The sequence below is a fragment of the Hemibagrus wyckioides genome, linkage group LG22, assembly GCF_019097595.1.
Source record: "Hemibagrus wyckioides isolate EC202008001 linkage group LG22, SWU_Hwy_1.0, whole genome shotgun sequence".
Taxonomy (NCBI): Eukaryota; Metazoa; Chordata; class Actinopteri; order Siluriformes; family Bagridae; genus Hemibagrus; species Hemibagrus wyckioides.
The window spans coordinates 14,184,673-14,212,080 of record NC_080731.1 but is presented as its reverse complement, the minus strand read 5'-3'; the positions used below and the strand labels follow the sequence as shown (position 1 = coordinate 14,212,080).

General features: G+C 39.4%; 1 protein-coding gene across 3 annotated transcripts in view; it reads left to right on the top strand.

Moving 5' to 3' along the window:
• The window catches only part of fam172a (family with sequence similarity 172 member A), a 170,980-nt gene extending 148,842 nt beyond the window's left edge, over positions 1-22,138 (top strand). For all 3 annotated transcript variants that reach the window (XM_058374805.1, XM_058374806.1, XM_058374804.1), the window contains exon 11: positions 20,168-22,138. In XM_058374805.1, coding sequence (XP_058230788.1) covers positions 20,168-20,409 — 242 coding nt within the window. In that variant the 3' untranslated portion in view covers positions 20,410-22,138. The remainder of the gene's footprint in view (positions 1-20,167) is intronic.
• Positions 22,139-27,408: the final 5,270 nt, after the last annotated feature.

Here is a 27,408-nt window from a genome sequence, read left to right as displayed (position 1 = left end):
TGCAATCTGCTGTAAACACATTAAACCAAGACCCTCCTATACCGAAAGCCTACTGCAATGTATCCCACTCCACAGTGCCCTCACTACTCATCAGACCCAGCACTCGGCAGGTGGCCCGCATTCTCCTCCACTCCAACCTGGGCTCAGGTCAGTCATCTCCACCCTTAGCCCCCCCCCCCCCTTCCTGTGCAGGTCCCAGTCAGTGCCAAAGGTGTGGGTGAGTGACGTGGCACTCTGGCTGACCCTGTCTCTTGGCACAGAAATTGATTTAATGGGATTAGTTGGGTAATGCAGACTCTGTGTCTGTTCCTCTCACCGGGGCCTTTTTTTAGCCCCAACCGACTGGGCTCTGCCAGCGTTCATGGGGTCGAGGGCAGCACAGTAGAATGCGCAGGCCAGTTGGAAGATCAGGATGGGTTGTATCCAGAACTCAGAAACAGCAGGTCAACGTGGGTGCTCAGGTATGAGCCGTTAAACACCGACACATTTTGAGATTTAGCTACTTCAAAATTACAGGAATTTATACATGGTACATCACTCTGATGTTGTTGTTTTTTTTAAAGATGTGTCAGATATGTATTAGATGCATGCCTGGCCTTCTTTCCCATCTCTTGCACTATGGTTAGGAAAGCTTCCAGCTTCCCATGTGTGGCCATGATTAGCTTTGATAATTGCTCACGCTAGCATGTGGAGCAAATCTGCTGTCCGTGCAGCTCAGTGTAAAGCCACTCAAGACCACTCTCAAGCATCTCTCCTACTTTTCGCTGCCAGTTCAACTTGTGGTTTATAATGAGAACTTGAACAAACCAACACGTTCTTATAAATTTGTCCTCAATGGGTCCATGTTATTTTGTCTGAAATTGCATGTTAGATAGTGCTTCGACCTGCACTGATGGACCATGTCATTTCACGTTTCGTGTCAGCTCGAACTGTCCAGCTTTATGACAGCGGGTCATGTTTGAATGGCACAGGTGTGCTCGGGCCACTCTAGGGTCAGCTTGGGCTGGACCACTTTTGACAGCTCATGTGTGTTAGTGCATAGGTGCACAGGTGCATGTGCTGAACACCTGTCCACCCATGGCCCGAGGACAAGCAGGAGCTAGAGTTCCAGCATCAATGCCTAGAACTTCCAAGTCATCCCCTGTCTCAGGTAGACATGTTGTGGCTGGGGTGCATGCATCTATTGCTCTTTGCAGGGAGAAAAACCACATGCTAGTACACACAAATGAACACACGCATGAGTATCTGATTAGGGTGCTTGCACATTTCAGGCTGTTCTTTTGTCTACATGACATAAAAATGCAGGAACTGTCTTTTACAAACACCAACATGACACAGGAAGTAGCCACAGTCCTACTGTCTCTAATCAACTCCTGCAGTTAACTTGTCTTTATTTGTTTGTGTCTGAGAGGCAAAAATGCCAAACTGCATTCATTCAGATCAACAGCATTCAGGTTTCAGCTTAATGAATATTTAATTTAGACCCTTATTTGTTCTGTATTTATAATTCACATAAGCTCAATATTGTGAATATTGACACTCATTTAGTGGTTATTTTGGTGATGACAGAGAGACATCCCTTTTTACTCTATGAGCAAGAGTGACTGTCATTAGTGAGGCTTCCCTAACATCCTATCTCTCATCAAACACACACACTCACACACACTCTCATACACACAGTGTTATGATGCACTTTCCTATAAAAGCATCATCCTCCTATTTTATCTAAAAATTCTTTCCCCCACCATCAAGCCCAATCCAGACTTCCATAAAGAAGACAGAAGAAATCAATACTTTGCTATTACGAGCTAACATTTATAAACTTTTATTTAGCTTTTACACTTCTCCTGTCTGCTATTAGATGACTCCATCTGTCTCTTAGTTATGATCGGGAGGGTAAAGTGCTCTATATAAATCAAAATGAGAAGTGCAGAAGATCATCTCGAGCTCACCTGCTTTAGTATTTCACTAAGGTCATATCCCATACCCTTCGGTTTAATGCTATTTGGTTGTAGCAGTAAAGAACAGGGCAATAGGTAAAATGCTTAAAGCTTCTTTTTTACTCTAATTTTTCACTCGTTTATTACAATATGTTTTGAAAGAGTTTTCCACTAATTGTGGTCTCATGAAATAGCAGTAATTGTTACGGCAGCTTATGGATGAGAACAAATTATTATTATCTGTCTTTTTGAGTAAATTGATTTAACTAGGCTATTGGTGTGAGCTTTAAAATCTATTCCTGTAAATTTTTTCCTTTTTTTTTATTTTTATTTCCTTTCCTTTTTTTTTTTACATACACTTTTGTCCTTCCTGGGCGTTCTTTAAGATATATTTTTGGAACTGACATGTATTTTGCATCAGTGAAGGCCATTAAAATATATTGCAAAGATCTGTTCAGAATAAAAAAGCGATTTTTTTGCCCAGCTGTAATTGCAAAACGTGTAAATCTTGTATTGTTTTTTTGTATGTTCGTGCAGAAGTTCAGTTTCAGGCACAGGGTAAGAGAGTCGGGGGAGAGCAGCGGGATTAAAAGAAGGCAGAGAGAGACCTTCTGTAGCCCTCTCTCCATCATCTGGCTCTGCTTGTTCCTGCTCAGGGGAGAAGCAAAGCGTTCACATCAGATAAAAAATACACAAGACATGGCTGATAGAAGTGCGAGATCACTTTTCCCCCCTCTGAGACAGCAAAAGAAATATCTGCAAGCTCCAACAGTTTGTGGGAAGAGCACACAGTCTGAATTAATGCATGAAGTGAAAGAAATAAAGGATGGTTGGATAAGTAGCCTTATCACAGAGGATATAGGAGGAGAGACGAAAGGCTGTATACTGAGGCCTAGCTGGATGAATTTTGATCAATTTGGCCAACTTTGCACAGGACAGTGTGTAGAATTATAAAGAACAACTGAGCAACATTGAAGATAAAAATCCTGCGTTGGAAATGGACAACGTGTTTTTTCTTGGAATATAGAAATGTGAAATCCGAAGGGGTGGAGAAAAAAAAAAAAAAGGCCCTGTTGCGTTTTGCTAGTTTTGTTTAACTCTCTTAGGTAAGACATTTGACCACTCCTCATTAATCAGTGACATGAAAGCTGCGACAAGCAATTAGTCTTGTAGCTGTGGTCAGGGACGCAGTGGCAAAGCTGTTGAGTTAAAGCAAAATATGTCATGTCCCTTTTCGAAAAAACAAACATATCACTTTCCACCCAAAGTCAAACAAGTACTGAGCATGTGTGTGGCTTTTCATGGTACTAATCTGGCAATTCCAGACATCACAATGGTGTAGCCCTCTGGCAAGTTACTGAAGTGCTGTTTGCAGTAAAGTTTCAAATGTTTGAGTATGTAGACCCACTTGATCAAATATATCATCTATAAACCAGTGCGGGTGCACAGTACCGTCATAACATTTTAGAACTTCAAACAGGCCTGGTATGGAGTTACTGAGGCTCTTGGGGTCAATACTGTAAAGAAGTGGAATGAAACAAGGATTTAAATCGCGCCAGCAGCCCTATAACCAACGACGGGTAGTAATAAAACTCAAGAGGATTGACCATTTTGGACAAGGATTGATGGCCATGGGTGATGTTGAGGAGAGGGAGGGATTAACGAGGCATTTAAGCCTCGAGTAGAAGCATGGGAGGGATGTTATGTTAGGCGTTTCAGATGAAAGTGAGTCCACTTGCTGAATTGCAATGGGTTTTCATGGAGAAAGGAAGCACTGGCACCCATAATACATGAAATCGTATCACTTAGCAGCTCGGTGCAGATAAAAAGATGTTTGAACTCTCAGACATAATTTATCGGTGTAAAAATTCTCCCTTCGTTCTGTTCATGATTTATGACTGGGAGTATCTTTCTCCACCCACACTTTAAGCACCATCTCTCATGCTCTCTCGCTCTCTCATTATACTTGGTGATAACTCGTAATAGTGTTTTTCTTCAGATGGTTCCAATGCAAGTTGACGTTGTGCTAATGAGTAATGGATCATTACTTCACTAAAAATTAAAAGGTGGACCACACATGTTCATTAAGTGCAGCAGAACTCTCCGCCACAATGGAGAAATATTATTTCTTTCGGCATATTAAAAGCGGCACCATTTAAAACCTGAACCATTGAACCTGCCTCTTTTAACTGACTCGATGTAGAGATTTCTCATACGCTGCTGCTTAAATCATTTTGCCGAATTATTTCCATTTCTGCATGAAAAAAAAAAAAACTAATCATAAGAAATTAATTTCTAAACCCGCTGTTATAACATTTAATACCACAGCACTATTGAAGTCTTAAACCTTTTTGGTCAGAAGGTGCTGATTAATTATATATAAGCTCTGCCAGTAATGCCAGCTTTAATGATCTGATATGTTGTCGTTTCTATAGTAACAACTCATTCACATGGACTCGTGTGACAGATAACTAAAAAAAAAAAAATCAAGAAAAATCTATAATCATTGATATACTGTAGAAAGTCCATTTTATCTTGATTAATATTTAGGAGTCTTGAGTATCAGCTATTTGTAACAGTAAGCTTTCTGTCATGGGAGAGTCTTCAGGAGAGAGGAGTTTGTACTTTCTCAGTTACATGACAAGCTGCATTGTCTTAACTTCAAGAAAGAGGAAAAAAGAGAGAGGCCTGTGAGGAAACGACTGTTTATAGCTGCTGTATGATAACATGTATCAGGAACTAACATGGACATTCCACAATGTGCTAAGAAGTATTATGCTGATGTTTAACAAGTAAAAATTGTTCGGGTTTGCAATCAGCTGTAGTGTAAGAAGTATAAAACACTTCAGGAGTGTTATTGGGAAAGCAAATGCATCACACCACCATTTTGTGGTATATATATATATATATATAATTTTTTTTATAATTATAAATATAATTTTTTTCTGTCATGTTTCATGCTTATACAGAAAGGTTTTATTTATTTTCTGGCAATCGTTTTAGATATTGACCTTGTTACATTTGACAGTCATAATTCTCATGATTTTCATTGAAATGACACTGATTTTCATTAAAATGAAGATGGACATGAATTTCTTCTTCAACTGATAGAGTTTGTATGAATCTCTTAGTTTTTTAATTAAAAAAATAAAAAGTGAGGTGTTTGTGATGACATGCCATATAAAATAAACACTTATTCACTCGCTATCAGAGATCCCTCTACACCCATTCCGATGTTTTCGCACAATGTTATCTACAACAGGTTTCTCATATGGGTCGGTAGCCATGCCGCCTTTGGCTTGGTTTTACATCCTTTGATCAATATGATATGCTGTGGGGTGAAAGTTTGCTCCACTTTAAGTGCTCTCTCCCTCCTGACAGGTGAAAACATATCGATCATTTTATTCTATCTGCTGCTCCCCTCTCCGACTCTCACCTCTGCAGTCAATAGCACAGGATTGAGAGTCTCCTGACCCTCACCTCTCACACACACACACACACACACACACACGCACCCATCACATGCACACCCTACCCTTGTAATCTTGTCCTAGCCAAGCTCTAGATCACTGATTTAATTTTGATTAATTGTACCTGGCTCCAGGGTCACGGTGAGTTGTTACATTTGTGTGTCCTACATGGGTGTGGGTATGTATTTAGACGGGTGCGCGTGTCAGATGTCATCTGACCTTGTCAGGTACAGGTCCATGGAATCAAATAAAGGTGGGATTTGTGTGTGTTTTTGCCCTCACAGCAAGGGCGGATTGAAATATGCCTCTTTTTTGAGGTCAGTATAGCTGTGGAAGTAAAGACAGAAGACCTTGCCTGGAAGCTACTGCACTAAATTAGCCTCACTCAAGTTCACTTCTATGTTACGTCTGAGGTGAACCTACGTCTCAGTTCATCTTCGCTCTCTGCAGGGAGAGTGAGTGATAATTATTCTGTCTCTGACTCACATGGCATGAAAAATGCATAACTCTGGGGGTAAGGCAGCCTATCACGAGGTTAACTCTTCCTACACTTGGTTTTAATCTTTACACTAGAAATCTGCTCTTTTTAGATGCCAGGATTCGGTGTTTGTTTGCTGAGATAATGTTTGGGTAGGCTGTTTGCACTGAACTTTCGGCCCTCTGCTAATTATGTTCGAACAGTTACCATCAGCGGACTGACCACCTGGCTGCTTAGTTTTGCATTTTTTGCAAAGCCGTATACATCACTACATTTGGTTTGTTGCTGTTTAGATTTGTTCTGCGGTGTCTTTTTTTATTGCACCCTCTGTAGACACGGATGTTATTGTGGAAATTTAATCAGGAAAGAAACGTGTGAACAGGGTTCAGAGTCAAAACTGGCGTAGACATTGAATAAAACAGGACCTAGATACGTATACTAGTTACTCTGTGAACAAAAGTTTATCAGAAAGTAATGTGTCTTTTGACACTAGAACCTTAAGACGCAGGTAATTTTACAAATTGGCAAAGTGACAACAGGAGGACAACCCAGAGTGAGCGAAAAAGAAGAAATGTGTGGAAAAGTGATTTAGTTATAACAAAGCTGTTAACCTTTTGTGCCTTCATTAAAATAGAGTGAATTAGCAGCAAACTCTGAGAATGCAGCATAAGCAAAAACGAGATGCAAACCCAAGTTTTGTTCCCAAATAATTTTTTTTTTGTTTTGGGATTTGTTATATGCCATAACCTACAACATATTTAAACGGCTGCAGGTATAAGTGACTCATTACTGGTGCATTACTGATGAAGGTATAGCAATAATGTAGAGGTTTTGAGTGTCAAGACACTTACACACACACACACACAGGATTGAATACTCTCTACTTGCAAGAGGTTTTGGGCAGCTAGTTATCTCTAACCTTGCCATTTTGAGCTATATTTCCTTCTTTTTTTAGTCTTTTTCTCTCTCCCTCCCTCCCTCCCTCCATCTCTCCTGTCATCAGCAATCACCAGACAATCCAAGGCCAATGTGAAGTCTTGAACTGCAGAGGACTTTCTTTCCCAGGCTCCCTCTTCTCTGTTGAAGAAACTTTTTCTCCCCTCTTTCTTTCATTCCACCTCCTGACAAATTGCAGTCTCATCCTCACTCCACACTGCTATCATAGCACAGCTGGACTTTTTCAAGGTCAAACGGAGGTCAGAAGCAAAATGACACCAAGTATCCAAAAGTTTGCTTGTGCTCATATCCCATTAATTTTTTTTTTTTACTGTTAATGGTATGTTATTTTTTATATATTTTTTCCTTTCTGTCATGTTACTTTGTGTATATTAGGGTCAATCAGAATAGCTGAACCAGGCAAGTCCGTATGAATTAAAGCCTAATTCATTATAACAAAACTTTATCTGTGTCCACAGCTGACTTGTCTGGACATTTCTTAGAATCTGTGGGCTCGGGGAATCCCGTAGCTTAGCCCCTGTGTCCTCCTTCCGCTGTATGTGCTGAAACAAACAGGGGAAATCCAACTTAAACAACCTCCCAGTGGTCATAGAGACCCCCCGGCTGGCTCCTGGCCGGGCCCCTGACGCAGGGGCCATGTAGAAAGGACAGTGTCCGGAAGTTCCTGTCAGCTAGTGTCCTCACCATCACCGCTGCCTGACCTTCAACCGACTGCAGCACTTCCTTTGGCCTCTTAGATGAGTAAACAACAATGTCCCCTTCATTTGAAGTCCAGCCACAGAGCCAAATGTAATAACATCATTCATGGTTTGATGTGATGGTTGAATAACAAAAAAAAAAAAAAAAAAACAGACCACAGGTTTTCAGTTTTCAGAAATTCCAATCCTGAGGCTGAGATGGTCATTGCAGTATGTTGGTTTTGTTTTTCCTTTTAACGATTTCAGTGTTGATTTGGTGTTTTTGCTCATTAGCTTGATGAAAGCTATTATATTGTCAAGTCAGAACCCACTTGCAGAGACAACCATGTTTGAGCTCAAATATCCTTCTACTTAGGAGAATTTATGATGGCCCTGAACCACCAAAAACCTCCTGAAATATCACCTGATCCACCTCTAGATTTCTGTATGGAAATGGAGAGTAAATGAGAGTTTTTAAGAATACCATTTGCTAGTGTGTACTCAATTTTCATGCATTTCTTGTCTTTTTGACAGAACAAAGCTAGTTTTGCCTAATGGTTAGGTGATTTTTTTGTTGTTTTTTTGCAGTTCTGGATGGAACACAGATGCATGATGAAAATAACATTATTATTATTAGTAACAGTAGCAGTAGTAGTAGTAGTAGTAGTAGTATTATATACTCAGTAAAAACTCAAAAATCAACATGAATGCAAGGTCTACACCACACCTTGGCTTTTCCTCCAGGCACACACATTTGCACACACTTTGTAAGGGGTTGTTCCCTGCCCGTGCTGAGTGTATGTGAACCCTATTAGCACATTCCCAGATAGCAGCCAAGGCCCTCTTATCTCCATCCACCCATTAATTACACTTTGTTCCCCTAAGTGATCTATTTATGCTCCGCCCGCCCCTACTGCCCACTCTAGACCTATCTCTCCACCTCCCCTCCAAGATAACAGTGCTAATGCGGGGCTAGCGAGGTCAGAGCGGCCTGTATGAAGTGTGGTCCTGTGCATTAGCCGCTGCTACTAAGACCATTCTGTCTGCCACCCACCATACCTGGGGCCACTCATAAAATGACCCTAATTGAAGATGGCATCACAGCTAGATTAAGAAACTCTCACACTCTGGAGTGGATAGGGCATTTTCACCTGAGAAGCATGGAGGGCTCTTGGGTTGTGAGCGGTCTTGAGGGTGGGAGCACATGCATGACTATTATTCATTGAAGTAACTGTTGGAGGGTTGGTCAATGATTGGACCGTGCTGTTTTGCTGGAGCAGTAAGGCACCGTTTACACCTGGGTTTTTCATGCATTTAATTATATGGATTGTATCCTTATGAGGCTTTATACTCGCAGACCACTCCATTGGCAGTTAGCTGTATTGAATTCCAATCACTCTGTTGCATGTAATGTGCAAATCATCTCATTATACATGGCAACCCACTTGAAAACCAAATTGTCTCTTGTTTCCAGATAACAAATAACAAATAAATAATATTAAAATTTATTTTTTTTTAAATAATAATATTTTTAAAAGACATTACAATTGCAATCTGGAACCCTGTGGAACTCTGTGGAACCCTCTATAACCCTGTGGAACTCTGTGCATGTGTAGGTGGGAAGCAGAACTTGTGAGATGGGAATTTTTACAAACTTCATGCTTCTATCATTTAAAATTACTCACACACACTCTTGCATAAACATAAACACACTGAGTTCAGCTCAGCTCTCTCAGCTTTGTGACATTCTCCTAAAGACAAACAAGTCACACGTAAGTAAATTTGCCATGATCACACACAGGTGAGAATCATCACACGTTACCTGCCGGCTCAACCCGCCCTCCTCCCTGTCTGCAGCTAACGATTGACCTTTTTGAAGTGTTGACTGAAGTGTTTTTAATGGTATTTATTAAAACAGAATCTACATTGATCTTTTTTTTATTGTATTTTAATAATACATGCTTTCTAAATGATATAGATATATATATATTATATATATCTCTTTAGGATCTAAATATATACATTTCTATAAAGTTTTCTTTGTGAGAATATCTTTAAAGTTGTATACAAATAAAATGACCAAATTTTTATCCGATATACACACCACCTTCCTCGATTCGTGATATCTTAAGCGTGCATAGAGTGTGAATGGGTGCGAATCATTGCGACCGTTTTGATCTGATTGTTTACGCAGAATCAGTATGTAAGACACACGTGCCACGATTCAGTCTGGAGAGCCCGCTTCTGTTCTTGACTCCTGCTACTCCTAATGTAAACACACTCAGCCTTCTGCCCTTATTTATGTATTGACCATCGATGGATCTGTCTTTTCACTCTGCACTCCGATACTCGTCCAACATTCTGTCTCTCTCACCAAGGTCTCTGATTTTATGAGGCACATGGCGTACTAGAGTAGCCAAGCTGTAAAGAATTTGTAGAAAATGCCTTGAATGCCTTGAATTGAAAATTCTTTTGAAGTGCCATGTGTTTGTTCGCTTGCTGTTGTGGAGGTGTTAAACATGAACTGTTCTGTATTAATTAAGTGCTATACTTTAGGACGCCTCTCCCAGTGGAGGTTATTAGAGTGTTTCTGGATAGACATGCTGAGATTTGGTCTCTAACCTTATCTGACATCCGTTCAGAGTTAACACGTTGTGCGTTAGAGGTCAGTTGCATGCTAAAAGGGAGAACAGTGAGAAAAGGAAGTGTATGTGATGTGTATTCTGTGACTTTTTCTGCTTGTGCATCTGTTTATCTGTAGGCTTATCTGAAGAAGCCAGACAGTGCCTGTTTCCTTCTATAACCTTCAATGTATGCAATACTGCTCATTATCTTAGCTGTATGCGCCGAGAATTGTTGCCATGACATTCAAAGAGTAGTATGTATAGCCTGTGCTGCAACAGCTCTATAAACATAATGCATGATAAGCACAAAATAAACAAGTGATAAATATGATTGATTGGTGAGTAAACACTTACAGTAGCATCAAAAATGACTTAAAAAAAATCCTTTTTTTAAAGTTTGCGGTGTCTTTTATGCTTTCGTCTGCAGTGACAACTTCTTCAAAGAAATTCTGACACGTTTAATCTATGCACGTGCGATTTGTTTTTCAGTTGATCTGCTACATGTCATTGCTTGTTCTTGACACATTCTATTATGCAGGGCTAAGCTTGTGTGAATTAGCTCACTCTCAGGCCTGTTTCAGAATCGCATTGTACACAGAGACTGACGCTAAGCCTTAGTTCATTTGTTACGATGTGATTTTTTTTCTCGCCTCATTCAAAAATTCATCCTTTGCTGTTTACCTGATGGCTTCAGGGAGCAACAGTTATATTATAAAGAGCTTCTAGTGCTAGACAAGCAGCTGGGTTTTTTAATTGATGCCGGGTTGCTCCCTGTGTGTGTGTGTGTGTGTGTGTGTACAGTCTCAGGCACTAAAGCAATCTCTGTGCCTTGTGTCTCACCTGAATCTCATTGGACTAGCTGCCTAAACATCAGTCAGTCTATGACAAAGCTAGTTCTAGCATTGAGTCTGCCTCATCTATTTCATAAATATGCTAGCGCAATGATGATTAGCCACAGGAGCTTAGGAGCTGTTTGCTCTCTGGGCCTCCCCGTCACTTTCATTTGCTTTTCTTCCAGCTTATCTATGAGATATGCAGTCATTTGAACAAGGCTAACTTAATCATGCTAACGTGGGCTGAGGCTGTTTGACTTGCCAACAAATTAGTGCTCAAATTAGCCTTGAAATGTTCTGTAATTCTGCCGAATTGTCATGGATGCAGTTCTTTTTTTCCCCTACTGTGTCTTCATGTGGCTGTGTCACATGGTATGTAACTGAGGTGCTGACAAAGACAGAATTTGTACAGAGAACTTTAACACTAAGATATATGTATATATAAATGACATTTACCTGCTGAAACTTAATGCTAATGTGTAGCTGATGTTTGGCTTATCCTTTACCTTCTGATATAGACAGTAAATCTTATCTTATGTACCACCGCATCATATCCTCTTACCATCTTGTATCTAAAGCTAAAGGCACTAAGAGGGGTATCTGTGTTGTGCAATGGCATATGGTTTGATTCTGCCTGGAGCAGATTCTCAAATTCTCATAATTGACAGAATTGGTCTGTTTGTCCATTTCTGGTTATATTATATCTGACATGATAAAGGCTCTATTCCAGCTCTGTACCTACAGTCAAGTTAAGCCACTTACAAATAAACAAACTGCTCTTGGCCCCAAAGGGGCAGCTTAGGGATACACTGCTCAAACCTCAAGGATACACTGCGGGATCTTCAGGGACACACACTTCTGGAGCCTCATGGACACACACTGCTATAACCTTACGGACATGCACACATACACAGAAAGACACTTGGAACCTCATGATCAAACACTTTTGTAACCTTATGAATAGACTGCTGTAACTTTATGGACACACTAGCAGAACCTTACGAACACACATTGTTGGAGCCTCAGATACACACACTAGCATCAGAGACATGTTATTGGAATGTCAGGGAACTTCAGCATCACATTGTTAGACCCTCAGGGACGTGCACTGCTGGAATCTACAGGTCACACTGTATGTACCTACAAGGACACAAACTGCTGGAACATCAGGAACCCATACTGTTAGAACCTCAGGGACAGACACTGCTGGAAGCTCAGGGACACACTGCTGGAAGCTCAGGGACACACACTGCTAGATCTTCAGGGACACATGCTGCTGGAGCCTCAAGGTCGCTCCTCTGGAACCTCAAGGTCACACTGTTAGATGCTCAAGGACTCACACTGCTGGCATCTCAGAGACACACTGCTGGAATCTTATTGACATGTGTTGCTGGAACCTCAGGGACACACTGCTGTAACTTCAGGGACACACTGCAAGAAGCTCCAAACACACTGCTGGAACCTCAGGACACACTGCTGGAACCTCAGGACACACTACTTGGAACCTCAGGACACACTACTTGGAACCTCAGGACACACTGCTGTAACCTCAAGGACACACACTACTGGAATCTCAGGGACACTATACTGGAACCTCAGGGGCACACACTACTGGAACCTCAGGGACCCTATACTGGAACCTCAGGACACACTGCTGTAACCTCAAGGACACACACTACTGGAACCTCAGGGACCCTATACTGGAACCTCAGGACACACTGCTGTAACCTCAAGGACACACACTACTGGAACCTCACAGACACTATACTGGAACCTCAGGGGCACACACTACAGGAGCCTCAGGAACCTTAGGACACACTCCTGGTCCTTCAAGGATACATGCCGTGCACTGTACTCAGTTACTGTTACAAACTCCACAATGCGAAGTGCTGACTTGGTCATGGTCTCTCTGTAAAATGCTTGAAACATTAAACATTCATTCATCTTTCTAATTTATGGTTGTGTAATGAGTTCTGCCTCTGTTTGCTCCAAGAACATTACTAATTAAAGTAATTAAAAGAGGCAGAGAGTGGGGAAACATCAGCACACATCCTTTCTCTCATGGACAAGTGTTGTTTTTGTGTTGTTGGTGCATGTATTTATAGATTTCCTGCTTTGTATCTGCGACTGTGTGTATGTTTTTTTTTCATACATTAATTTAATTGCACAGAATACAAACAAGACAGGCTTTTGTCACAACAGTAATAATTGTAATAAGTGCTCCTGGCATTTGCAGTGAAGTGAGAAGCAACATAGGGTGAGGACTGTGTGTGTGTGCGTGCGTGCGTGTGTGTGTGTGTGTTTGTGTGGGAGTGGGGTTGGGGGGTGTTAACAGAATAAATATATATTTGATTAATCATCTTCTGATTTGTAGCTTAACATCATTACCAAATTGCATGACAGTGAGCTGCGTGATAACATTGGCACCTGTTCTCACCTCATTAGTCCTCAGGACAAATATTCTCAGATCCCCTTTTCCATGTCCAAGGCATGCAATGGTGGCAACATCAAACTGCCAGGGCTTCACAGAGCACTGCTGTCAGAAATTCAACCATGATGTGGTGTCTTTGTCCTCATGTTCCCTTATGGCCCATGTGATTGGAGCTGCTCGATCCAGCTTAGCTCCTTATGCAGTAATGTCTCGACACTGTTCGCCTTTCATAGCTCTTCCACTAGTGTTGTAGGTTTAATGTGATTCATCGTAATGTTGTAGCCCAGACTATATTTTCATTTTCATATTTCAGTACAATTTATAATGCTAGATGTCCTTACTTTGTAATTTCTTGTTGTTTCCATAATGGTTAAATTCATAGATCCTATGATTTTTGCAACAGCAGTGTAATTATTGCATATCAAAATGCCTTCTAATAAGAACCAACAGTTTTGAAAATTAAATGAAGTATGCCAGTCGTGTTTAATCAATTAAGACACAGGTTTGAATGGCATGCTACAGATGGAGGCTAATTACAGTCAGTACATATTGATTATTTTTTGTTTGGCTTGTAGTATTGCAAGAGTGCTGTTACTGTTGATGTACCTCATAGGCAACTAATACTTTATCTTCTGTCAGAATTATCATTTGTTTATGGGTCATATTTGGTAGTGGAATCCTCAGGGACACATGCTGCTAAAATATCAGGGACATATACTGCTGTCCTCACAGACACACACACAATCTCAGTGACACACATTGTTGGACCCTCGGACACACACACACACACACATTGCTGGACTGTTCTCACTTACTGTTCTGCTAGAAACTCTACAATGTGAAGTGACGTTCCACTTGGTCTCTCTGTAAAATGCTTGAAATTCGTTCATCTTTTTCATTTCTGGTTGTGTAATGAGTTCTGCCTCTGTATCTGTGATTGTGTGTATGTTTTTCATACATTAATTGCATAGAATATAAACAAGGCAGGCTTTTGTCACGACAGTAATAATTGTAATAAGTGCTCTTGGCATTGGCAGTGAAGAGAGAAACGCAAGGAGGCTTTTTGTGTGTAATGGAAGGAATGTATATTTGATTTTGACATCTTATGATTCATAATATAGTGTTCTCCATTGCCCTGTTGCATGATAGTGTGATGCGTGATAACATTGGCACCTGTTCTCACCTCATTAGTCCTCATGACAAATGCACTCGGATCCCCTTTTCCATGTCCAGGATATGCAATGGAGGAACCGTCAAACTGCCAGGCCTTCACAGAGCACTGCTGTCAGAAATTCAACTCGGACACTAAGAGGGACACTGACAGCAACCATGATGTGGTGTCTTTGTCCTCATGTTCCCTTATGGCCCATGTGACTAGAGCTACTCCATCCAGCTTAGCTCCTTATGGAGTAATGTCTCGACACGGTTCGCCTTTCATAGCTCATCCACAATGTTGTACATTTAATGGCATTCCTCATAATGTAGCCCAGTCTTTATTTTATGTGAGCTAATTTGAGTACAATTTAACATTTATAATGCTATATTTCCTTACTGTGCTCTTTTTTTTAACTTTTGGTTGTTTCCATAATTGTTAAATTCATAGATCCTATGATTTTTGCAACAGCAGTGTAATTATTGCATATCAAAATGCCCCCTAATAAGAATCAACAGTTTTGAAAATTAAATGAAGTATGCCAGTCGTGTTTAATCAATTAAGACACAGGTTTGAATGGCATGCTACAGATGGAGGCTAATTACAGTCAGTACATATTGATTTTTTTGTTTGGCTTGTAGTATTGCAAGAGTGCTGTTACTGTTGATGTACCTCATAGGCAACTAATACTTCAGTCGGAATTTGTTTAGGAGTGATATTTGGTAGTGGAAATGTGTGTGAGTGTGTTTTTGAAGGATATTAATCTCCTAGAGATCCAGGAACTACTTAGTTATACTGAAAGGAATCTAATACAATTGTCAGGAGTACATTAAGCATCAGTTCATCATATACATTTGATCTGCCTTTGCCTGAAAAAATAATTCCAAAATTAGGATTCATACAAGTGTGATTTTGTGTGGAGTATTTCAGTGTCTCAAACTATCAAATTGGACAAGCAGCACTCTCTTTGTGTTCTGGTAAAATCTGCTTGCCTTTTTTTTGTTGTAACAAAATCAAGTAAAAAAAAAAAGAAACTGCAGTTGACAGTGAGCCATGGACACAATCCCTCGGAACATCAGGGACACATACACTACAAGAACCTTAGGGACACACGCTGCTGGAACCTCGGGGACACAATGCTTTACCCTCAGGGATACATGCTGCTGAAACGTCAGGGAGATACACTGCTGGAACCTCTCACTCACACACACACACACACACACACAACCTCAGTGACACACATTGTTGGACCCTCGGACACACACACACACACACACACACTTGCTGGACTGTTCTCAATTACTGTTAGAAACTCTACAATGTGAAGTGACGTTCCACTTGGTCTCTCTGTAAAATGCTTGAAATTCGTTCATCTTTTTCATTTCTGGTTGTGTAATGAGTTCTGCCTCTGTATCTGTGATTGTGTGTATGTTTTTCATACATTAATTGCATAGAATATAAACAAGGCAGGCTTTTGTCACGACAGTAATAATTGTAATAAGTGCTCTTGGCATTGGCAGTGAAGAGAGAAACACATAGGAGGCTTTTTGTGTGTAATGGAAGGAATGTATATTTGATTTTGACATTGTGATTTCAAACACAATGTTTTTCATTACCATGTTGCATGACAGTGTGATGCATGATAACATTGGAACCTGTTCTCACCTCATTAGTCCTCAGGACAAATATTCCTAGTTCCATGTCCAGGATATGCAATGAAGGAACCGTCAAACTGCCAGGCCTTCACAGAGCACTGCTGTCAGAAATTCAACTCGGACACTAAGAGGGACACTGACAGCAACCATGATGTGGTGTCTTTGTCCTCATGTTCCCTTATGGCCCATGTGACTAGAGCTACTCCATCCAGCTTAGCTCCTTATGGAGTAATGTCTCGACACTGTTCGCCTTTCATAGCACAAGTGTTTGTTTTTTTTTTTTAGACTTTTTATTTAATGCGAGGACAAATAAACATTTTTGAGATTTCTACACATGTAGTGTTAAAAGAATAAAGCAAGACATAATGAAACACCCAGGACACAATACACTCTTTGTTGATTTTTATTTCTTTTATTATGTTATGTTTACATAATTATTAGAATCAAAGTTACCATTATTTTGCAACAACAGTGTAATTATAGCATATAAAGCTGACCCCTAATGAGAGCCAAGAGTTTTGAAAATGAAATGAAAGTCATGTTTAATCAATTAAGTGACAGGTTTGAATGGCATGCTACAGATGGAGACTAATTACAGTCAGTACATTTGTATATTTTCTTTCTGGCTTAGCGTTTGATAGTTTACCTTCACTCAAGAATGTCATTTGCTTAAGTGTGATATTTTTGGTAGTGTAATTATAGCTGTAATTACAAATACACACATCATTTCTGTGTGTTATCTTAGTGAGCTCTGTTCTATTTGTACATATTTGCATCTTTTTGCCTGGGTACTCTTTAACATAAATAATAAGGAATGAAAATCTTTTGCTTGAAGTGTTCAATGCGACGGATGCCGTGCTCTATTCTGTCATTGCTAAACAACTTTTCAGTAAAAAGAGAAAGTTAATGCAAGGCTTTCATTTTCAAAATATTAATCTTCAGTGTAAATGAGGCTTACTTTATTAAATAAACAGAGAATAGCCTAAATCTAATCAAATAAAATGTTTTGACACCATTTTCCTGGATTATTGATAGGGTAGATATTTTCCAGATTTATATCCTTATAATCCTTCTCTCATTTACTTCATAATTTTTTTTTTTAAATTTTGATTTATTCTTATGAGCATGAAATTTATCATTTATATCCTCCAAGAGCTGACAGCTTATGAAAAAATCCTCCTGTAAAACAGATTTCCTGGACAATTACAGAGAGACGGTCATCTTTGTTTCTCAGAGACAGATGCCAGTCTTTCCATAGAAACATGATAATCCACGGCTGCATCTTTTAATAGTATGGTATTAATTTTAATTTGTCACTTGACTGCACCTGGTTGTCTTTATCCTTGCCTTTTCAGTGGCTAAATGAGTGTAAGTGTAATCCACACATACACTACTTACATTTGATACAACTTGGCAATTTAGAGATAGCACGGTAGTGTAATAAAAGCCTATTAGTGAAGCATGCTCTTAAGCCATTGCACGAGGTGATGTCACCGGAGAGGGCGGAGCACCCACAGGGTCGCTGAAGGGACCGGGATCATTTGCATATCTGCTTGGAGACACACTGTTACTGACCCCATAGCCAGGATTAGTGTGAGAGGCTTTCACTGCTCACGAGTTCATCGCTGGTTCAAGGTAACAGAAAGCAAGCCCTCGCCATTGATAACTCCTGAAGGGGAGAAAGGGTGAGAGAAAGAGAAGTAAGGGGGAAGGAGGAACAATTGGAGGCTGTGTGCTTTAAATTGGGTATAAATTATTAGTAAGAGCAGTGAAGGCGATGTCTTCTTCTCCAGTGGTGTGTTGTGCCAGGACCTACACAGGTAAAGAGATTGTTTGGGCAGGAGTTATTGACTCGCTGATTGCCAGTTTCGTAAACTTGACCTGAGGCACTGATCACTCGCCAAGCTAGAAAAAACAAAACACACACACACACAGACCTTTCCCTTCTCGCCACAGCTATCTTCATCAATACTGGCCAGACAAAGGTCAATCTAATAAACATGGAGGTCAGTATCGTGGCCATTTGAGAACTCTTTTGGCATGAGCCTTAGAGGTGCTTTTTAATTGTATCCCTGCGGGTAGGTAATGCTGTTGTAATGCAGAGGAAAGAATAACAACTGGACAAGAACGATACCTCTAGCCTGTCCTCACTATAACATACCAAGGCCTCTTACAGAAAAAGCTGTTTCATTGTGAAAATGGCTGTGGACTAAATCTACTCAGTGACACCATGTTAACAAGAATTATTGCAATTATCACTTACGGCTGAAGTTACAGCCAACACCCTGACAGATTAATAGAAAATGACGGCTCCTGAAGGCCTGGCTTGCCGTCCTTCATAGTGGTTCTCACAGTAAAGAGGTACCTTAAGGACTTGAGGTATATATGTCGCTCCTCCAGAGCCCAGTGACCTGAACATGGGAATTCTTTAACCTGCCGCGAAAGGCAGAAACTGAGCCTTTCTGTGGATGAGTTGATAGCTGTGCCTCAGTCACTGGAGAGAACACTCAATCCTCCTCCGCTGGTGGTCACTGCTTCCATTGTTAACCACTGTGCATACATCTTAATAAGTGGAAAAGCCAGAAAGGGGATATATAGAACATGATACAGCACATGCTCTTGTTTAGCACTTCCAGTAGTTGGAGCCAAAATCTGATAAATCTCAAAAAACGACATGAAATCAAGTATAATGACATGCAGTTCAGATACAAGTGTTCTGTTGCAGAGTATGATTGTTGAAATGACTTGCCTGTAAAGAAGCTTGAGGTGAAGAAACGTTCACCTCAGAACATTTTCCTTGTTTTTTTTATGCTACAGTGCTGTGTAATGCTTCAGTTAGTTACAGTAATATGTATGTTATTTATCTGCATTGTCCATCTTTTCTGTTTGTTAAATCACTATGCAATGTGTAACATGAAAGTCTTGCATTTTCAAAAAAAAAAAGGTGGGTGTAGGAGGCTTGATGTTTTGTTAAACGGCTTGAAGAACAAAAGCTCCCAAAGCTCTCCTCAAGGTGTATTTTAGTCCTACTAATAACTTATTAAACTTAATAAGGCATTGATTAGCAGAATGATGTATTTCAATACATGACTGCCTTTGTATGAAACTGCAATATCTAAAAATACATTTAAAAAATGTGAAGGTTTTGTAGGGCAGTAGCCTACCAAGAGGTGTGTTTTTTTGGAGGGGGGTTGGTTTGTTTTTTTTTTTTGTTTTTTTGGCATTTTAGTTATTTTTATGATAAAATGTCATAAGAAGTTTTACAAAGATTAAGGTAAAGGATAATTATGTGGTTAGAATTTTATTTATTTATTTTATTTCTGCTGAACTCATTTCAAGTGTGCTTGATTACATCTACCACAGACATGGTCCTCAGTGTCGAACATTATTTGAATAAATTCAAATCAAAACCAAATACAAAAGAATAGAAATGTATTCAAATGGTTGCTTAGTATCTGGCAAAGTCATCTGGCATCAAAGCTAATGTTTTGTTTGAATATGCTATTAAACTGAATATGGTGTAAATTTTGACTAGAAATAGTTTTGCAGAGGAATTGTAGCCAAGACACAATTTTCACTCAACAAAAACCCACAAAGTTTATCCAGATGCAGAACTTGTTAAGTAGCAGTGGGTATAAAATGTGAGCTTTTTGCTCCAAAATGGACTAACATTTCACAAGAAGTACAAGGCTGCAGGGTTACAGGTTTCTGTGTGGCACGTGCCACTTTTGGGTGAATATCACTAGTATTATTAGTGGATCTGAATAATAATACCTCACTGCAGTTATGATTAAGACAGAAGCAGAAGTCAGGAACGATTGCATTCAGAGTCTGTACATGTGGTTGTTTTTCAGATAATTAGCTTTAGGTGACTATACGACAAGACTTCTGTACAGTTCTGAAGCAATGAATTTGTATTCGCTACTATAATGTGTACATGTCTTTACAGGCACTGAGAAGCATGAGCTGACCTCATGGAGCAGCTTCAAGTCCATCTTCCGATTCTTCAACGAACATCTTCAGTCACAAATGGAAGAGGGCAGAGTGGAGGAGCAGAAGGAAGAGCAGAAGGAGGAGCAAAAAGAAGAGCAGCCAGAGGAGGTGAAAGAGGAGCAGAAGGAGGAAGAGGAGGAGGAAGATGGCTCTACCACAGTGACGACACAAAAACGTGCCAAACATGAGGATTTATAGAAAACTCTGGAATAGCATCAGACCTTCTTGGTCAGGTCACTCTCTATTGAATAGTTTTGCTTTTAATGCTTTTAAAGGTTAGTTCTACGGTAGCCATCTCCTTCTATGCTGTCTGATGCCTTAGAATTCGGGGCCGGTGTGTGTACATCAGAATAGAGTTTTGCATTACACAACTATCAAAGCAATATATACTGCTTGTGCCTCCCCCTGGGCTACTGTGTGGGTTTGGTGGCCATATTAAGGCTGTCAGGTGACACTGCACAGTACCTCTAAGTGCCCTGACATCACTCTAAACTCACCTAATATACACACACACACACACACAGAGAGAGAGAGGTTTAGCCCACAGTTCATTTAGCCCACTTTAACCCTGAACAGCTATGTTTTTTTCTATTCAGTTTTACATAAGGGTGCTGGCAGACATAAGAAATTTTCATCCTTTCTTTCCATTCTGCATCATGGACATTAGCACTACTCTAAAGGAATTTGTGCTGCGTAAATAATTGCTTTTAAAAAGAAAGTATACATTTAGACACAGTGGGTTTCCTCACCACCCGCCAGTTCACGTATTCCTTACATTCATACCCACATAATTGAGATGAAACATATAGAAGGAGTTCCATCTAAACATAACGTTAAACCACATATCAAGGATGATTTTTAGCCATATATTATTTTAATGCTGTTGTTTTTTTGTTTTGACAAGACATTTTGGAATATCTGACCTTAAAATGAGGGTTAATTATTTATAAATCATAAAATTAGTTTGCCTTTTAAAATGTGACGTGCCGTTTTTCATGCACGCCTGGTAAGTCTCACAATTTAACATCACACTGACATCCGCTGCTTTTGCTAAAGCACATAATGTCACTTTCTTAGCATAAACAAAAGACAAACAGAACAATGTGGTATTAGTCAAGGCTTAAGCTGTCGCTCACACATGACAGCACATCACCCTGCTTTAACTGAAACTTTTTATCTTTGTAGATGGACTGTTTGAATATTTGTAAGCACAATTAACATATTTTAACAAATTTGACCAAATTATCAAGTTTTAGTCAAAATCAGTGAGTGATGTGGGGACACACTGAGAAAAATGCACTAAATCTATCGACGTTTAAAAATCTGAACTGTTTTTAGGGTTTTGTCTACAGCATTATCAGTTTTAGAATTAAATTGCAAGTGGTTGTGTATTGCAGCAAGACTGGAAAATAAAAGCTTTGGAATATGAATATTGCTGCCTTGAAATAAACAAGACACTTTACTCTTTTCTTTTTTTTTCTTTTCTTAATACATTCATCTAAGCTAATATTTGATTATAGGCAAGACATGCACCCTTAAACCAAAATCAGAATCTATATTTCGTGTGTAAGTCATAAATCATCTTTTAAATCTATTGATTTTTTATCTTTTATGAAATCCTCTTTGCTTTCAATGGATTTTGGATTTTATTGCAAAAATAGACTTTGACTTTATATTCATCTTGTAAATGTTTTTTTTCCCCTGCGTTTGTCTTGTCTTTTTTTTTATCACAAAAAATAAATGGAAGTAGTTTTCAAATCATTGTCCAACTTTAACCCAGGTGTAATTTATGACCATAATTTTAGCCTTTTTTTCGTTTGTCTATCATAGAGACTTGCTCACTTTGTAAACTTATTTTCTCTTCATTTTCATCTACATGCAACAAATTATTTTGCCGATTTTGCAAAATAAATGCTTTTTAACAATACACTGTGATATAAGCTTGCAGTTGTTATCTGTTATTGTGAAACTGTTTGGTTCACGAGATGTAGATATTTTTTTTCAGTCTTCTTAACACTCATGAAATCAACAAGTGAGGGTTTTGTCGCCTTTTTGTTTTTGTTTTTGTTTTTTGTTTTGTTTTTTGTTGTTTTTTTTAGAAATGTAATTTTGACCAGTAGAAACTTTCCTCATGGTAACATTCTGAAGAGTGAGTGAGAGTACAGTACCATTTGATGGACATGCTCCTAAAAACACTAAACTGGTCAGGTTGGCTGAATAAAATGTCTGTATGTGGTTTGGGACAAAACCCGCGGTCCGAGCGTATAGACTCAAACCCTAAAGACGCAACGGCGCAGCTTTTATTCTTATCGTGGAGGCTTTACTTTCAGCCCAAGTAGTAGCCGGGTTAGAGTTCAACTCTTCGGGGGAAGGGGGATAAAGATCTGCAGAGCTCGATAAAAGCTCGAAGCTCCGGTGGCTCGCCGAGTTCCCAAAGAACCTGAGTCTGACCGGCTAGCCGAGCCGCTCATCTCGCGTTAACGGCAGCTGCGCAACTCGATCGCGAAAGAGGAGCCGCGTCTCCACAATGAGGCCAATGTTAAGCAAAAGAAGTGTCAGTCAAAAGGCTGCCGCGTATCAGATGAAGCCTCAAATCAACAAGTTTCCTCCAATAACATACAGCTCGCTTTTGCGCCTAAAGAGCCTATAGAGTCCAGAGAAAGTCACTGGCACACTCTCCAGCGCTGAAACAACGTGCTCTCAGTTTCGTTTTTCCCCCTTTGCTTTCAAAAGCATGTCATGAGAATTAATTTTTATGATTTAGCAGTTGAAGTCAATATGTGGTCCAAAATGTATTCATCCCAAACTCGATGGATTCAGACAGTGCATAATAATGAATTGAGATGGATTTACTAGCAAGAAAATGTCTTAATTACTCGGTCACATACATTAGGTCCATGTCTGGTCAGGAGAGAAATTTCTGTCCCAAGTGAACCTAAACAGACCTCCATCTGTACAAGTTATAAAGACACACAAATACTCAACTGGTTGTTTTTAGTTGTGGTTTTGCGGACTAAAATATTCCCACCAAGTCTAACTGATATTTTCACCGCTGTCATGCTCTTTCAGGCCAGGAACTTTATTTTCCCCAAAGTTGCCGGGATCTTGGTGAAGTTGGAATGTCTCTTTTGCGCTCCCTGTCCTCCTGAGCACTTCAGCAGATCTCTCCGATCTCTATTTGCATAATTATATGCTCACTTCTGAAGGGGAATCTAACCCTTACATTTCACGGGTCAACAAACTGCAACAATCAATGTTTTATTGTGTCTGAAATAAAAGAAAATCTAAAACTCTCTCTCTCCCTCTCTCTCTCTCTCTCTCTCTCTCTCTCTCTCTTATTCTAGTTATATAGAGAAATACTTAATGAAGTACTTCCGTCTGAAACCGTATTTCTTAAAAAAAATCATGTACTTGAGTTATCATCTATCTATCTATCTATCTATCTATCTATCTATCTATCTATCTATCTATCTATCTATCTATCTATCTATCTTTTATCACCTCTCTAACACACTCCTTTTGATGAATGGTTATAAGTAATTGCATATACCACATGGTCAGCACAAGCCCGCTCTTCTTTAACGTGTCATAACGACCTTATAGTGTGTGTGTGTGTGTGTGTGTGTGTGTGTGTGTGTGTGTGTGTTGGGGGTGATGCCAGTATTGGACAGCAGCTGCTGGCACGGAGAGTCGTTTTATGTCGCTTTAATGGTAGCTTTTAGGCTGTGCTACTATGGACCATGCCGCCCTTTCAATTACCTCCTGCCTGATAGTGCAGCTCGTAAAGAGCCCATAGTAAAAGCCTGGCACTGAAATCAAATACATTTGCGGAGAGATTTGGAGCGCAAAGAAAACTTCTCCCCGTCTAGGTAATGTGAAGATATGATGGGAGATTACAATGGGGGGAAAAGTGCAGGAGATGGGGAGAGATTGTTCTGTGAGACCGTTATTAACATTATAGCCTTCGAGGTGTTCTCAGATGAAATATAGACCAGACTAGACTGCAATAGCCTATAGCAGCTCGGTGTGTTTTTTTCATTACCTGCTCGACGAATCTCTCACGAATAAATAAATACCTGTGAGGATGCATCGTAAAAAAAAACACACACAACCAGTTTACCCGTTTAGTTTGACGTTGATGAACGGACTGAGATATTCAACAATATGAGTCTTCATAACACAGAAAATTATAGTGTAGGTCAGCGATTAATGTCAGGAAATCGGCTGGTAGCATGAATCGCAGATCGTTGAGGCACAGAGAGATATGTTCAAATCGTCATTTATGTAACATAAAAAACAGCTTGGGGAAATAGAAGAAAAAGTAAGCTTATACAGGCCTCCAAATACACACAGGGCTTTTAAAAAAATGTTAACACACAGAGTTACAACACTGTAGTGCGTCAAATTATAACACAATGTTAGATGACTAATTTACTCATTACCACAAAATGGTCCTGTTTAGCTCCAGGTAGACATTTCTCACCAAAGAACCAAAACAGAGCCTTAAAGAAAAAATACTGCTAGTGAGTGTGAACGCTTTATAAAAAGTTCTGAACTTTAATTTTTTACCTAACAAAGAGTACCTGGTGTACCTTTAATTATCTTAAGCTCTAATGTACTTAATTAAAGCTTTCAACAAAAAATATAATAATAATAATAATAATAATAATAATAATAATAATAATAATAATAATAATAATTTGTTATTATTATTTTAGTAGTAGTAGTATAACAACAACAACCGTGTCATTTTTTCTAGGCCTATGGAAAGCAGTTTTCTTCTTATACAGTAGGTACTCTAGTTATTAGCTATCACATAGACCAAAGCACCACCACTGGCCTGCTCCCTTCTCCATTTTTTTCATGGCGCCTGTAAAAGTCTGTTTGCGCTTTTGTTCGCCATATATACCTTTAAGGTCGAGCACAAGGAGTCTCAGCTCAAAAAGAACTCGAGGTCGCAGAGTAACCGGAGCATTACAAGCTGTCATTTTACAGTGAGGATGGAATTGCCACGTTGGGTGCCAAGCGGGCGACCCAGGCTGAGGACACGATAAAAACCTGATCCTTTCCAAACAACAAGAGGCCCTTTCAAATGAAACCAGATTAGGGCGCTCTAAAACCCTTACAGGACCCTGCTTTCTCTACTGGCCCTGTGATGTTGCGCTAGAATAACAGATGACGTGATAGGCCATAATAAGTCCTAGTCTAGTCGATCACTCTGTGTGTGTGTGTGTGTGTGTGTGTGTGTGTGTGACGATTTATTGACTGTGAGGGAGGGGGATCAACCTGCTTCTCACTCACACATTATAGATGAGTCTCATCAAGACTAACGGGCTCATCGGAGCCTAACCACATTGGTGCAGCTCCCACCTGAGCAGCAGACGCATTATTGTCTCGCCCGCGCATCCTCATTAAGAGACGCCCCAAAAGACGAAGCTCTAAATTAAGTTGTTGCCATCCAATGGACCTGAATTAGAGAGGCCGTGGAGGTGCAGGCCAGACGAGCTGCTTTTAAAAAATGCAATGAAGTGACCACCGAGCAAGAATGAGGAAGATAATGATGATGATGGTGATGATGATGGATGTATATGATCCATTATCGTGTTGTCAGAAGACCTCGTCCTCGGGTCTCCTTTATTTATTTTGATCAGATTCATCTTCCTCCTGAGGCTTCAAAAGACTCTTTCACCCTTATTTCCTCTTTAAAAAGGCGCCGTGAAGAGGATGCCTCTGTTTTTTCACTTCTCCCTAACAACCGTCTCCATGCCCCTGCTTATGGTCTCCACGTCTGCGGTCCTCCTCCTCCCGCTTCTTCTCCTTCTTTTTCTTCTTCTTCGTCTTCTTCTTCTTCTTCTTCTTCTTCTTCTTCTTCTTCTTCTTCTTCTTCTTCTTCTTCGTCGTCGTCGTCGTCGTCGTCGCTGTCACCTTCCCTTGAGTCAGCGCGAAGATGAAAGCGGCAGTAGACGAAGCGCGTGACTTTTGCGCGTTCCCACCTGCATGAAGGCGTTGCAGGAGATCAGTGATATCCTCTAACCTGTCATTCAGTCCCCCAAGCGCCAGTGTCTACATCGCCTTAACGAGATAGCAGTCATTTCTAAATATTTAACACAATCTCCGTATTTTGGAAAATTGAATAGAAATCAAGCAAAGTGTGAAACTATTAGACTGTGGCTAATCATTTTATTGTTCGGAAAAACTATAGACAGTTCTCAAAACTTAACAAACCGATATTACAAAGTTTGTAGTTTTAGAAACAGCATGAACATTCGTTTATGCACAAATTCGATTAGAAATAATCGAAATAAAAAAAATGATTAAACAATGTGCCGTGGTTTGATTATAATTCATCTGCAATTAAATTATAATAGTTTAAAAAAAAGTTATTTTGTGATAATTAACACATACTTTTTAAAATTATTTTGACTGATGAATTTCAACTTTTCACAGTGAATAATGTTGACAACCGAATTTTGTTTACATGCTCTTTAGCAACCAATTATTTCTACAGTAATAGATATTTAGAAATAGTAATAAATACAAAAGATGCACTTTTATGCACAACAATTCTAAACTTTATATTAGTAAAAAAAAAGAAGTAATTTCATAAACAAAACCTTACATTAAAATCGAAAAAATGCCCTCGTGAGCCTGAGGTGTACTTCTAATCTTCTTTTATGTGCTGTCCATTCTGAAACAAACCAATTTAACAACAACAAAAAAAAAAACTAACAAAAAAGAATTGTATTTGCGCTTCACTTGACATTTCAGACAAAAGAGTCTACAAATAAATAAATGAATAGAATGAGTTGAAAACTATGAGAATGAAAGCTATAATATTCAACAATTCACATGCTATTTCCATGAAGGACTTTCCATTTTAATTAGTCTAAATTGTACATATTCATGCTAGCAGTGTTTCTAATGGCAGTGTAATTTATTTTCCTGTAATGTTTTCTTATTTATTAATTTATTTACAATGCCATACTTTTTGTAACTCTTTAATGTCATGTTTTGTTTATTACTATTTTATGTTTAGTCCCACGCATTCATGCAGCCGTTTTAAAATATATAGAAACACAATTTTAACATAAAAAGTCATCAAAAGGTTTTAGCTTTTTTCCCCACATCTAAATAATTATTATACCTTGCGACTCCGGGGGGAAAAAACTTTGTAATATAAATATAATTCCTAAGCGT